Here is a 13,611-nt window from a genome sequence, read left to right as displayed (position 1 = left end):
CCTGTACTGGTTTAGGAAAGGAAATATGCTTTAAAAACTGACATTCAGAACTACATTAGAACAATTTGACTTTTGGAAAACCAAAAAACTATTTTCTATATCATATAATTTTGCTGATTATCATTATTTAATATATGTGACCCTGGACCACAAAACCAGTCTTATGGGTATTTTTTTTCTTTTAAATTGAGATTTGAAAGCTGAATAAATAAGCTTTCCATTGATGGTTTGTTAGGATAGGACAATATTTGGCCGAGATACAACTATTTGAAAATCTGGAATCTGAGGGTACAGAAAAATCTAAATATTGAGAAAATCGCCTTTAAAGTTGTCCATTTCTGTTGGCGATTTTGCTGCATCCACTCACAAAAATACATTTTTGATATATTTAAGGTAGGAAATTTACAAAATATCTTCATGGAACATGATCTTTAATTAATAGCCTAAAGATTTTTGGCATAAAAGAAAAACTGATAATTTTGACCCATACAATGTTTTGTTGGCTTTTGCCACAAATATACCCGTGCGACTTGTGACTGGTTTTGTGGTCCAGGGTCACATATATAAATAATAATTAATATAGAGAAAAATATAATTGATAATATACATTTAATATAATAATTTAGAATATATACTAGTGGTCAAAAGTTTGGAGTCTGTAGGTTTTAAAACTAATGTTTTTCAAAGAAGTCGCTCACCAAGACTGCATTTATTTGAGATTTTAAAAAAAATACAGCGAAAACTGTGAAATATTATTACGTTATATTATGTTTTCTATTTTGATATATTTTAATATGTAATGTATTCCTGTGATGCAAAGCTGAATTTTCAGCATCATTACTCCAGTCTTCAGTGTCACATGATCCTTCAGAAATCATTCTAATATGCTAATTTAGTGTTCAAGAAACTTTTTTTCTTATCAATGTTGAAAATGCTGTTTAATATTATTGTGGAAACAGTGATATGATTTTTAGGATTCTTTGATGAAATGAAAGTTCAAAAGAACATTTATTGGAAATAGAAAACTTTTGTGACATTATAAATTGTTTCACTGTCACTTTTGATCTGAATAATACTTTTGAGCAGTAGTGAAGTTAAGAATTTTGGTTTAATATATTATGAGGAAACTTTTAGCAATCAAAACACAAATCATAACATGTTCTCCTTTCCATTAACTCTGTTGTACACACAGGAGCGTGCGTTTGGTGAGCTGGAGAAGAACAGTGATAAACAGCGGTCCAGTCAGTCCCAGAAACAGACGGAGGCTCCATCACACTTCCACCACCTGCTGTCAGCCCTTCACAGACACCTGCTGGCCCACTGCTACATCCACACAGGCACTGAGGTACAACAACACATTTACTGTTAAAACCTGCTCCATATGATACCTCCCTCCCTTAAGCCGCCTTTCCACTGCACACGACAAACGACAGCCGTCGGACCAGAAGTCATTCATTTCCAATGGAGAGTCGTACGGGAGCTGCGGGGAGTTCCGATCATATCCGTATGCGGAAAATTCGGATCCGATTAATAAAATAAAAAAATTAGGAATTTAATATTTAAAGGCATTTTTGATGTTTTCATTCATTCATTCATTCAACCATGGTAAATGCACGGAGAATAAATGCTCTTGTTGTTGCACTCATTTACTGGAGACGCAAAAAGAAATACTCCAAATCAGTGTGGGTAAAACACTACCTGTCTCGGAGGAAACATCTCGGTGAGTATCACCGTTTAGTGCAAGAGATGCATCTAAACCTAAACGGGGAAGATTTCCGTGAGTATTTTCGGGTCTCACGAGAGGAATTTGATGAGATCCTCCAGGCTCCAGGCCCAAAAATTACCAGGCAGGATACTTCATTCCGGGAGTCCATCAACCCAGCAGAGCGCCTGGCAATTTGTCTCAGGTACAAACTTAAGTCAGTAATATAGAATATCATACAGAATGGGGTATTCGGAGACTGCGAGAATCAACTTCTCTCCCGTGTTGCCGTGTATGATCGTAATGACAGTTCTGTGCGACCGACTGACACTAGGGGGTGGCGAAATGCGACAATCATATGCCAATGTTCGTTGCGGTGGAAAGGCGGCTTTAGGCTGCCAGTTGCAGTGGTTACGGATTGTAGTTTTAAGAAATAAAATTCCGTTGTGTGAGCCTGTTTAGTCAAAGATGCTTTATTCTTGTTCTGGAACCCAGAATTGGAGCCAGCCTGCATAAGTGTTTAAAGAACATTTTTTTGTTTTGCTTGTGTGTTGTGTAGGATGACAGCAGCGTAGTGCTGCTACATAAGCACCTGTGCCTGCTGCTGCCATACGCTGCCGAGACCTTCAGGAGATCCACCATTCTGCTAGAGGAGAGCACACTGGACAAACACGTCATCAAGAAACTACACAGTAAGAACACACATTACATGCCACCCACCCATCCATCCACCCATCCACCCATCCACCCATCCATCCATCCATCCATCCATCCATCCATCCATCCATCCATCCATCCATCCATCCATCCATCCATCCATCCATCCATCCATCCATCCATCCATCCATCCATCCATCCATCCATCCATCGCCAGAGTATTGAGTTGTTTGTCTGTTTCTCTGTAGCTGTGCTGTTTGGTTCGGTGGCGGGCAGTCTGCTGTGTCAGGTGATGTACTCTCTGCTCCTGCTGCCATTGGCTGTTGTCAAACCCCTCCTCCCTCACCTGCTCACTCTGCTTGAACATCTCAACGAGCTCAACTGTTACCTGCCCAACACTTCACACCTGGAGAACATGGAGCTGGAAGGAACCTCACAGGGTAAGCACCATCATTCTCTGAAAACATTTCAGATACCTTAATGAATTGTTTGGCATTCAAACTTGTGTAACACAGTTTATCATTCAGTGTATCATCATTACACACCCTTCCTTCCTGTTACAGAAGCATCAGAAACCTCTGAGGCAATTCTGCCACCAGAATCAGATGACTGGGCGTGGCTTCTTGACCTGGAGAGGTCTGTAGCTCTTGCCATTGGCCGTTGCCTGGGAGGTATGTTGCAGGGCCAGCCCCCTTCCATCCAGGAGAAGACGGCAGAGTTCTGGCTGTGTAACCCACTCTTGAGAAACGGGCTGGAGATTGACTTTGAGCAGCTGGGTAATGACCTACCACCAGGGGGCAGCAGCCCATGTTTGTATTGTAAGGCATAGACACATGCATAAATATAGATAAATAAATAAATACTCATCTATGTTCCTGTAGACTGGGCAATGGGTTGGCTGACTGAGGCCGTGTTTGTGGGTTGTGGGGATGTGAGAATAGCTGAGTTGTGCCTGTCAGAAGAGAACACAACGCTAGTGGAACTCGCCCTCGGCTCCCCGCGAGAACCAGCCAGCGCCCTCTGGAGGAAAATGAAGGAGTTTGCAGCGAATCGAGGTAAGAGAGGCAGGATTTTTTGAGGTTTATAGAATATGAATAGAAGGTAAAAAACATTGCAAGATATTCATTTACTGCCTTTTTTACATTTCTGCGCCATTTGTGGCATTTGCCGTGACTGCAGAATGCTGCAATTGACCAATAAGAGTCAGTAATTTCAAGTTACATTAAGCTCTGTCATCATGTGCATGTCCACATATTGACCTTGACGTGTGTGTTTTTCTGTAGACTGGGACAGTAGTGGATCAGTGGGAGACTCTCTGTTAGAGATGGCGTGTCGCTGTAGTTTGGCCGCTCTGCTCAAACACGCTGGCCTTCATGAAGCCTACTGGCAGGATAAGTGAGTGAGATCCACACCTCGCCCTCCATCTCTCTCTTTACCTAGATCTCTTTTTTACACCTTTACCTCCCCACGTCTCACTTATGCTATAGTATAATGAACTCTGTAATTAGTTGACCCAGATTTAATGAATATATGCTCTATTTAAAGAATGGCTCTATATGTGAATATTAAAGTGTCAGTCCCTGTCGCTCTCTGTGCTGTGTGAAATCTCACATGATAAATGCCTTGGCCATAATAACTCATTTGTGAGAGTGAGAGTTTGGTAAATATGAATTGACAGTGATGAATCCAGATAAACCTTCCTCAGTGTTTGGACAACAGCAGGAATGATTTAAACAGTCCATTAATGTGTGTGTGTTTGACTGCAGATATGAGCCTTGTGAGGTGCTGACTGAAATATATCAAGTGGTGTATAAAATCCGCAGCACTCTGCTGTCCTATAAAGAGAGCATCGGAAACACAAGCAGCGTCCAAACAACGACTACCAACAAACAGGTAAAACATATATATATATATAATAGGGTTTAAATGTCTCAGTTAAAATTAACATAAATGATGAAATATCACATGATTAATGTAACAAATTATATTTCATTATTGACTTAGAAATAGTGCAAAATTATAAATATTTCTTCTTCATTTTTTGTTATAACATGTCTTTGTTTTATATACATATCCAATTTATTTCCCAATTTAATTTATATCTTAAATCCCAGACATCCCGTTTTCTTTTTTTTTTTTAAGAAATTTCATTAGCAAGGACACATTAAACTGATTACAATTATCAGTAAAGTTGAACTCTTTTCAACATTGATAATAAGAAATGTTTCTTGAGCAGCAAATCAGCATATTAGAATGATTTCTGAAGGATCATGTGACACTGAAGACTGGAGTAATGATGCTGAATATTCGCCTTTTCATGACAGGAAGAAAATAACATTTCAAAATATATTAAAATAGAAAACAGTTATTTTAAATGGTAATAATATTTCAGAATATTACTGTTAACATATTTTAATCAAATAAATGCAGTCTTGGTTGAGTGATTTCTTTCAAAAACATTAAAAAATCTTTTGAACATTAGTTTAACATATATTTGTCTTTTATATTTATATTTAATGCACTTATTCTTTAGAAACATTTTTTTTTTTTTTTTTTTTCACAAACTTGCAATGTAATAAGTTTCCCTACCTATAAATCAGATGAATGCAACCAGGAACAAAATAGCATTAACCAATATTATCACTGTTCCTCCTTGTGTTTGGTCCTTTCCAGGCTTCATTGGGCTCCCAGAGCCCCAGTGAGGAGAGGCAGGAGGCAGGGAGCTCAGGAGAGCAGACAGGAAGAGACACAGATCCCAGCAGCCAGACGCCCCATGCAGCTGAACACAACCAGGAAGATCCCCTAGAGGAGGAGACGCCCAGCATCAGCAGTATGTACCTGCCGGGTAAACTCGCTGCTTTCTGTGCTCTTCCCTCTGTGCTTCTGTTCGACCAAATACCAAAGGCTTCTTTGTCTCAGAAAAAGGCCTGTTCTACAATCTCAGTGCACTCCTACTTTTATTGGCCATTGTTCTGGGATTAAATGCCTAAAATCAATTAAGTAATAATAATATATAGTTTTTTTTTAAATTAAATACAAGTGAAGAGTAAGTATTGACTATAATGACTAGGGGGACATTCACACAGGATATTTGCATGGTTTTTATTTCGCTTAGTTTTTCAAATCTTGAGACCTATTTTCTTTTGTTTCTTTCATTTTATATTTAACATTTAAGGTTGTGTTGTCATTACACTGAAACAAATTGTCACAGAATTTATTTTGAAACAATTTCACTCAGTAATTGCATGTAAACTTGCAAACAAACAGCAACTAACACATTGAATTAAAGGGACAGTTCACCCAAAAATGGAAATTTGCTGTTCATTTACTCACCCTCAGGCCATCCAAGATGTAGGTGTCTTTTTTTCTTCACTAGAAATGTAAATGTAAAGATTTTTAGCTAAAACCGTGGTCCTTGGTGATTCATATCATACAAGTCAATGGCTACTGTCACTTTGAGAGTAAGAAAAAAAAAAATACAGGCAAAACAAAATTAACTCTTTCCCCACCATTGACGGAAATTTCGGTATATACGTTAATATGCGGTAGTGGACGCAATGACACATCTTCTGAAAGAGTGCTGAATCTCCTGATCAAAACACATGTGATGAAGAAGCAGAAACAAGCGATATCACTTGTAATCATATGCATTTGTAAAATAACGTGATTTTTTTTTTGATCATCGTTCTGAATCCGATCCGGATGTAGCCTTTGACAAAAACTATTTTTTCCTCAGCTTTTTGCTCAAAATGTTACTTTTTTATGAAACTTACATTCAAGTGTTGATAAAAAATGCATTAAAGGAGCCGTATGTAAGATTGTGGCCAAAACTGGTACTGCAATCACTTTCAAATTACTGTAGAGCAGTGTATCCCCTCCCCCTCCCCCCTGACTCGAGGTTGCCAGATAGGCTGCAGGATCCAGCAGGAACGTTTGTAGCTGCAGCTGTGGTAACTAGAGCAGAGCTGGCAACCCGGATGCCGAAACACTACTGACTTCGTGATTGGTAGATAGGTGGAGGGTGGCGCTTCAGGCCAAAACACAAGATGACAACATCAACATCAGTTGAGGGCTGCAACTTCACTTTTTAAATGACAATATCCTGGCCGTACTACTGTTGTCAGTGATATAAGTATTTGAAATGAACATGATTTCTTAATGTCTAGTGACATATCATGGCCATTTTATGATTAATTGAAATACATTTCTTACATACAGCTCCTTTAAGCTAGAAAAGCAGAGGGTCTGTTCTTTCTTTTGATAATATTGCATGTTCAGATATTTATTCAACAAAATATGGCAACTTAGAAAAAAAACCTCTAATACCTGTCAAAGAGTTAATACCCGTGGCTCCTGACAATACACTGAGGTCTTGTGAAGCCAAACGATCGGCATATGCAAGAAACTGAACATAATTTACAGCATTATTACCTGTAATCCAAAGTCTATCATGTTTTACAGTGTCAATGTGTCATGGTTGTGATTGATGTGTGGCATTATTTGCTCTAAAATACTTACTCTGGTGTTGTATTGTGTAATTGCAAACTGTTTGCATGTTCCCTGCAGAGGTGCTGCAGTGTTTTCTGGCCACCCGTGAGGCCATGCAGCTCCAACAGAACGAGACCGTGTACGAGTCGTCTGGCACTAGCACGTTACCCAGCAGCACTGAGAGCCCGGGAACGCCAGACAGGGAGCCTCCCCAGCGGCCTTGGGACCACCACAGCACCAGTGACCAGGGCCTGTCCTTCCCGGCGGCGTGCCACTTGCTGGTCTCCCGCTGCCTCTTCCTTCTGCTGGGGGTCCGAGCTGCTTGGCAGGAGGAGATTGTGTCGTCACAGACGCCCACTGAGAGCAGTTTGGCAAGGTCTGCGTTTGAGTACAATTACAGAACATTTGCTTGCACATGCGGATGGGATAAACCTACTGTAAGTGATAAATCTCTCACTCCACAGATCTCCACCCTACTATGAGGCGTTAGGAACAAAGATGGAGTTACAGTCCTCCTCTGAGAGAAGATTCAGTGAGAGAGAGGTATTTATGCATCCCATGTTTCCCCTTAGTTTAATATTGATGAATTGATATCTCGTTTGGGTCTTTTTGTTTGTTTGTTTTTTTCATCTGTGGTCTGTTTCGTCTCTCTTTTAAAGATACTAGATCAGTCTAAAAGCTCCTCAGGGTCATTCAAGAATAAAATCGGTGAGTGTATATTGTAGCATATTAAGTTATGTATCTGATCTCACACATATTGGATCTGTTGCAGATTTGATTTTTAACATGTCTGATCTCACGTTTTTATGTTTCAAATTTCTTGTCTTATATCATGACTCATCTAACATATCTGATCTCTCACATATCTGATCTCGCATGTATGATTTCACATGTCTGATATTTTACATCTTGCATATCTGATCTCATTTGTTTCTTGTGTCCAATATCACGTCAGATTTTTGACATCTGATCTCGGGTCTGATCTCGCGTTTCTAATTTCTCATGTTTCATCTTATGTCTCATCAAATATAACTGATCTCTAACATATCTGATCTCACATGTATGGTTTCTCACATCTGACCTCACATATTTTACATATCTGATCTCACACATAGTGCATTTGTTGCATGCGTGATCTTTTACCCATCTGATATTACATGTCAGACCATTGACATATCTGATTTTTCACATGTCTGATGTCTGATATCATGTTTCTAATTTCTCATGTCTCATCTAACATAACTGATCTCACCTGTCTTCTCTAATTTCTAATTTCTTGCGTGTCTCATCTCACATATTTTCTTATTTCTAATTTCTCACATCTGATCTCACATATCTTACATGTCTGATCTTACATATTTCACATAATTGATCTCTTAAATGCCTGATCTTTAATATCTGATTTATCAAATTTCATATTTTCACCTGTCTAATCTTACATCTTATCTCAACTTTTTTAAATATCATGTGTTTCATCTCACATAAATAATCTCTCATTTCTGTTTTCTCATGTCTGATCTCACATATCTTACATGTCTGATCTGAGTCATCTAACTCATATTCCACATAATTGATCTCTTAAAAGAATAATCTCTCATATCTGATTTCTCCCATTTTAATTTTCACCTGTCCCGATCTCTCCCTCTCGCTTGCCTGATCTCACGTTTGATCTGATTTCTGAAGAATTCAGAAGAATGTCACAAATCTGATCTCACATCTAATCTGATTTTACATGTTCAATCTCTCATGTCTGATATCTCACATTACATCTCTCTCTCTCATTTCATATATACTGGAGTCATACATTTGAGTTATCTTAAATATCACACCTCTGAGCTAATCAGTCCTGTTCCTTGCTAGGCCTTCCGCTCTGTTCTTTGGGCATCATGAAAGACGCCTGGGAACGACTGCGGCAGTGCATCAGTCCCACTACCACGCTGTGCCCGGGCGGAGGTGGCACTACCATCCTGAGCCAGGTCTTCCATTTCCTGTGTGGGAGCCTCCTCCGGACCTCTTCTCTGATGGACAAAGATGGAGGTACACAGGCGGACCCCAAAGCCATCACTGTAGCCATGGCACAGCAACACCAAAGAGCTCAGGTGGGAAAGCCATGGCAGATCATTTTTATGTTCAATAACTGGCTAAAGTTCAGAAGAAATAAGTGTATTAACAGTTATGTAATATTCTCACACAGTAATAAAGATGTAGACACTACAGTTGTTTTCATACCCTCCGTCCAGGTGCGCTTGGAGGCCTTGTGTCAGATTTCCTCCTTCCTGTCAGAGATGGAAGAAAAGAGTGTCAGCTCGCTAGCGCCCCCACGTTTCCCAGGCCTCCTGCAGTCAGTGCAGCTGCAGTTCCTCTCTGGCTGCTTTGGCCTGGGAGCCCCGATCACCGGCAGTCCAGTGGCACCTAACAACAAGATTCACCATTATACCGTAAGACATGCTGTTAATGACATCAGCCTAAACACACATTCATTTTAGATCATGCTTATTTTGAGCTTTATTAAATTAATGCAAGAAATGTTGAGGAAATAACATTTATAGAGGTGATAATTTGTTTGAATAAAAACAAAAATCATTTTGTGACCTGACTGGTTTTTAAAATGGTTTAAAAATGAGCTCCCACCCATTTTTTGGGGTAAATGGTCTTTTGTTTGCAAGCAAAGACAAAAGCACTTATATCACAAACATCTATCTTACATTAGATGCACAATCACTGTGATCTTAAACACATGATTGCAGATGCCTAGATGACTTTGTTTGTGTTTTTGTGCGTAGGCTGGGACTCAGTCGGCTCCTATCAGTGTTCAGAGGGAGTTACAGTCTGCAGCTCACACGCTCTATCAGCAGCTGGTGCGTGTGCTCAGACAGAAGGTGGCGCTAGAGAGAGAGCAAGCAGGTGGGTAATGCTTCTTAAGGCCCCGATATACTCACGGCGCAGTTCTTTTTCGTTCTCCGGTTTTATGTGAGCAGATATATACTGTTATCGAACATCCGACACTGCCCACGCTGCGTTTAGATGAATATGAAAAAAACGCTTTCCTCTCAATAACAAAATAAAGACAACACAATTGAGAAAACAGCAACCACTTTTTGTATAAAACATAAGAAAAGCATCTGATCATAGCAATGTGGATGTTTGCATGAGCTCTGCAATTCGGCACTCTTGTAAAGAGTCCTGGCACATTCATTTAAATAGCAGTTTATACTAGAGATTGCTCAAAAACAAGCAGCTTTACCGTATTAAACATTAAAAACAGTGTCAGTGTCTCGTTTCATCAGAAGTACATCTTCATTTTCTGCTATAAAGTGGCTCTCCAGTGTGTTCACGTCTTCACTTGTGTACGTCTGAACTCAACGGACAGAGCAGGAGAAATGAAAAGAATTCCATGTGAAAGAAGGCGGTCCATAATCGCCATGGACCAATGGTAGTCCAAAGGTGTTTACTAGCCGTAGCAAACATTTCCGGAAAGTTCGCTTTGGCAAGCTGTTTCGAACTCCCAAAACGAACTCCAAACGTTTTGGCCTGATTTTGTTCTAAATGACGTCACATCAGTTCGTTATTAGATTTCACTTGAAGAATATCGGGGCCTTTATTCACGCATGCAGAATTTATCTAAACTAAAAAAAAAAAAACATTAAATTTGTATTTCTTAAGCCAGCTAAACTTAAATATTTTTTGTATCATTTCATAGATTTTTTTATATTTTTATATAAATACTTAATTTTAACTTTTTTTTAACTTCATACTTCAATTACTTTTCAAATTAACAATATAAATAAATATTATACAAATAATGTAAATAATATTGGTTACATTTAAACTAAATGTTTTGTATTTGCAATTTTTTTTACTAATTTAATTTTACTTAATTGTATTTGTTTTATATTTTATTCTTGTTATTAGTGAGTAGATCATATACAACCAGTGTAAATAATATTAACTCACATTAAATGAACTATCTTGTACTTTACAATGTATCTTGATGATATTAATACAAATTCTAAATAATAAACTAAAAATAATAGTAACAATAGTATTAGTGATTACTAATAGTAATTTAGTTTGTTTAGTTTTTATTGTTATTTTTATTATTGTCAATTGTTATTGACATTTATTTGTGATGTTGATTTGTGGTTAAAATTGAGCTTGAGTGCATTTTGTGGTTTGGCACAGTATTACTCTAGTAATACACCAGTTTAATTAAGTAATGATTTAACATAGATTTGTCTCATTTCAGGCTCTTATCAGCACCTGCTGTTAGCTACAGTCTTTGCTCTGAACTTCCACTATCAGCCGGTGGATCTGGTAGTGATTATTAAATGTGGAGTGCTGGAGATCTTGTCCACACTGACTGATAACACCTGTGTGCTGGTGAACCAGCGCTGGCTGGCCGCCTCCATGTCGGGTCACATGCAGCTCGGTGGGGCGGTGAAGCTGGCCGCTGCCAGACTCCTGCAGATATTCGCCATAGCGGCCAGGTGAGATTATAAACTGTTAATTAAATACAAAACGAGAAAACACCTTTCATGATATGCCCTCACACTTTGAAAACTGCTGCCTTAAATAATCACGTTCAAAGCATTCTTCATGTTAACATCATAATATTGCTTTTATGCAACAGTTTTGCATAGTAAAGAAATTAGAAATTAGAAATTTCAAAACATAATTTCATCTAAAAGCTTTAGTATCAGCAAACATTACTTCTGCCATAATGAGTGGCCACATGCTACAGCACGTGGCTACAGATAATCCAGGTTGTACAGTTGCAGTTAACGTGTGTGTGTTTCTGCAGTTCCTGTGAAGAGACCTTGCCGTTGGACGTGTCCCAGGCTCTCATGGATGTAATGAGCCAGCAGCTTCAGGGATTGTTGCATGCAGTCCACCAGCAGGAGGTGCTAGAGAGTGACTCTACAGAACACATCCAGGAAGAAACATCCAAACGAGACAGTGAGTCATTACAACACGATTACATGTTCTTTAGTGTAGTATTACTGTAGTTGTTACTGTTTCAACAGACTTGTTTATTCATATATTTATATATTTTATATATTCATTTATTTTATATATTTATATATATATATACACTGCCGTTCAAAAGTTTTGGGATGAGTACGAATTTTTTATGTTTTTAAAAGAAGTCTCTTCTGCTCATCAAGGCTGCATTTATTTGATCCTAAAACCTGTAATATTGTGAAATATTGTTACAATTTAAAATAATGGCTTTCTATTTTAGTATATTTTAAAATGTATTTTGTTCCTGGGATGCAAAGCTGAACTGTCAGCATCATTACTCCAGTCTTCAGTGTCACATGATCCTTCAGAAATCATTGTAATATGCTGATTTTCTGCTCTAGAAACATTTCTGATTATTATCAATGTTGATTATTATCAAAAGAAAGCTTTTACTACATTATAAATGTCTATACTGTCACCTTTGATCAATTTAATGCATCTTTGCTGAATAAAAAGTATTAATTTCTTTAAAAATCTTACTGACCCCAAACCTTTGAACGGTAGTGTATATTGTTACAAAAGCTTTCCATTTCAGATAAATGCTTTTGAACTTTCTATTTATCATAGAATCCTGAAAAAAAAAATTACACAACTGTTTTCAACACTGATAATAATAAGAAATGTTCTTTAAGTTCCAAATCAGCATATTAGTATGATTTCTGAAGGATCATGTGACACTGAAGACTGGAGAAATAATGCTGAAAATTCAACTTTGCATCACAGGAATAAATTGCATTTTAAAATATTTTAAAGTAGAAAATTAAGTATTTCAATTATAATATTATTTCACAATATGACTGTTTTTACTGTATTTTTAAACAAGCAAAATTTACTTGCTTCAAAAACATTTTAAAAATCCAAACTTTTAATGGTATGGTATATGTTGTATTGGATTATATATAAACTTTGTTTAATTTTAGGTGCAGATATAGTTCGCAGCAGCAGGGTTGTGGAGTCCCAACTCTCTGACTTTCTAGTCTTCCTAAGGCGCATTTTGTCACTAAGGGTCGCCAAAAGAGTCTCAGCTTTTGTCAAGTGGATCGATCCATTGATGACAATTATCTCATACAAATGCAACTCGGGAAATCCACATCTTCACAACCTGCGGACGAAGCTGCTGGCCTTCCATATTCTAGAAGCTCTTCTCCCTGCCTGTTCAGACCCTGTCGTCATGAAACAGGTGAGAAAGGAAGTGCTTTTTTTTCTTTCTTTTTTTCGTTCACTTCACTGTTCACTTGACACTGGATGATTGGTTCTTGATTGATTCCGACTAATAAGCATTTACCATGTCATTTTTGTTTTTTTTTTCAGATTGTGGATCAGTTATTTAGCCTTTTGTCCAAGTACATGTGGGAGGAACCTGTGGCCCTGAGAAAAAAATTAGAAAAAGAGAGAACTTCCGATAATATAAATAGGGTATTTAATCTCTGTGTCCATCGCACACATTTTACACACTTGTATTTGTGTTCATTGATTTTAGATTGTTTTATATGTGCTTATGTGTCTTCCAGGACAGCAGAAGTGAAGATGAATGTATTCCTATTGGTGATTTCTCTTTTGACCCACATAAACTGATCTGTTGTTCTCTGGAGAGTGGGAATGTACTATCTCATGGATCGGGGGGGAAGGGGTACGGTTTGGCCACCACTGCCATCACATCTGGATGCTTCATCTGGAAGGTACCAATGCAAAATACAATCACTGGTGTCCTTTACAGGGTCCATGTTCTAATGTGCTTTTTG

At 38.1% G+C, this 13,611-nt stretch overlaps 1 protein-coding gene across 6 annotated transcripts in view; it reads left to right on the top strand.

Moving 5' to 3' along the window:
• Positions 1–13,611, top strand: part of LOC311097490 (putative E3 ubiquitin-protein ligase HERC1) — a 71,870-nt gene that overhangs the window by 21,115 nt on the left and 37,144 nt on the right. For 5 of the 6 annotated variants that reach the window (XM_084137192.1, XM_084137195.1, XM_084137193.1 and 2 more), the window contains exons 15-33: positions 1,193–1,345; positions 2,262–2,394; positions 2,608–2,799; positions 2,923–3,135; positions 3,241–3,414; positions 3,643–3,754; positions 4,126–4,252; positions 5,033–5,204; positions 6,926–7,223; positions 7,312–7,390; positions 7,507–7,555; positions 8,708–8,946; positions 9,088–9,285; positions 9,631–9,751; positions 11,094–11,334; positions 11,649–11,803; positions 12,790–13,049; positions 13,181–13,285; positions 13,381–13,548. In XM_084137192.1, the coding sequence (XP_083993318.1) occupies positions 1,193–1,345; positions 2,262–2,394; positions 2,608–2,799; positions 2,923–3,135; positions 3,241–3,414; positions 3,643–3,754; positions 4,126–4,252; positions 5,033–5,204; positions 6,926–7,223; positions 7,312–7,390; positions 7,507–7,555; positions 8,708–8,946; positions 9,088–9,285; positions 9,631–9,751; positions 11,094–11,334; positions 11,649–11,803; positions 12,790–13,049; positions 13,181–13,285; positions 13,381–13,548 (3,189 nt within the window). The remainder of the gene's footprint in view (positions 1–1,192; positions 1,346–2,261; positions 2,395–2,607; positions 2,800–2,922; positions 3,136–3,240; positions 3,415–3,642; positions 3,755–4,125; positions 4,253–5,032; positions 5,205–6,925; positions 7,224–7,311; positions 7,391–7,506; positions 7,556–8,707; positions 8,947–9,087; positions 9,286–9,630; positions 9,752–11,093; positions 11,335–11,648; positions 11,804–12,789; positions 13,050–13,180; positions 13,286–13,380; positions 13,549–13,611) is intronic. The other variant, XM_084137194.1, reaches the window with a different exon arrangement.

Source organism: Abramis brama, assembly GCF_963993115.1.
Source record: "Abramis brama genome assembly, chromosome: 15".
NCBI lineage: Eukaryota > Metazoa > Chordata > Actinopteri > Cypriniformes > Leuciscidae > Abramis > Abramis brama.
Note: the sequence above shows the minus strand (reverse complement) of the source record. Positions and strands in the feature narration are given on the sequence as shown.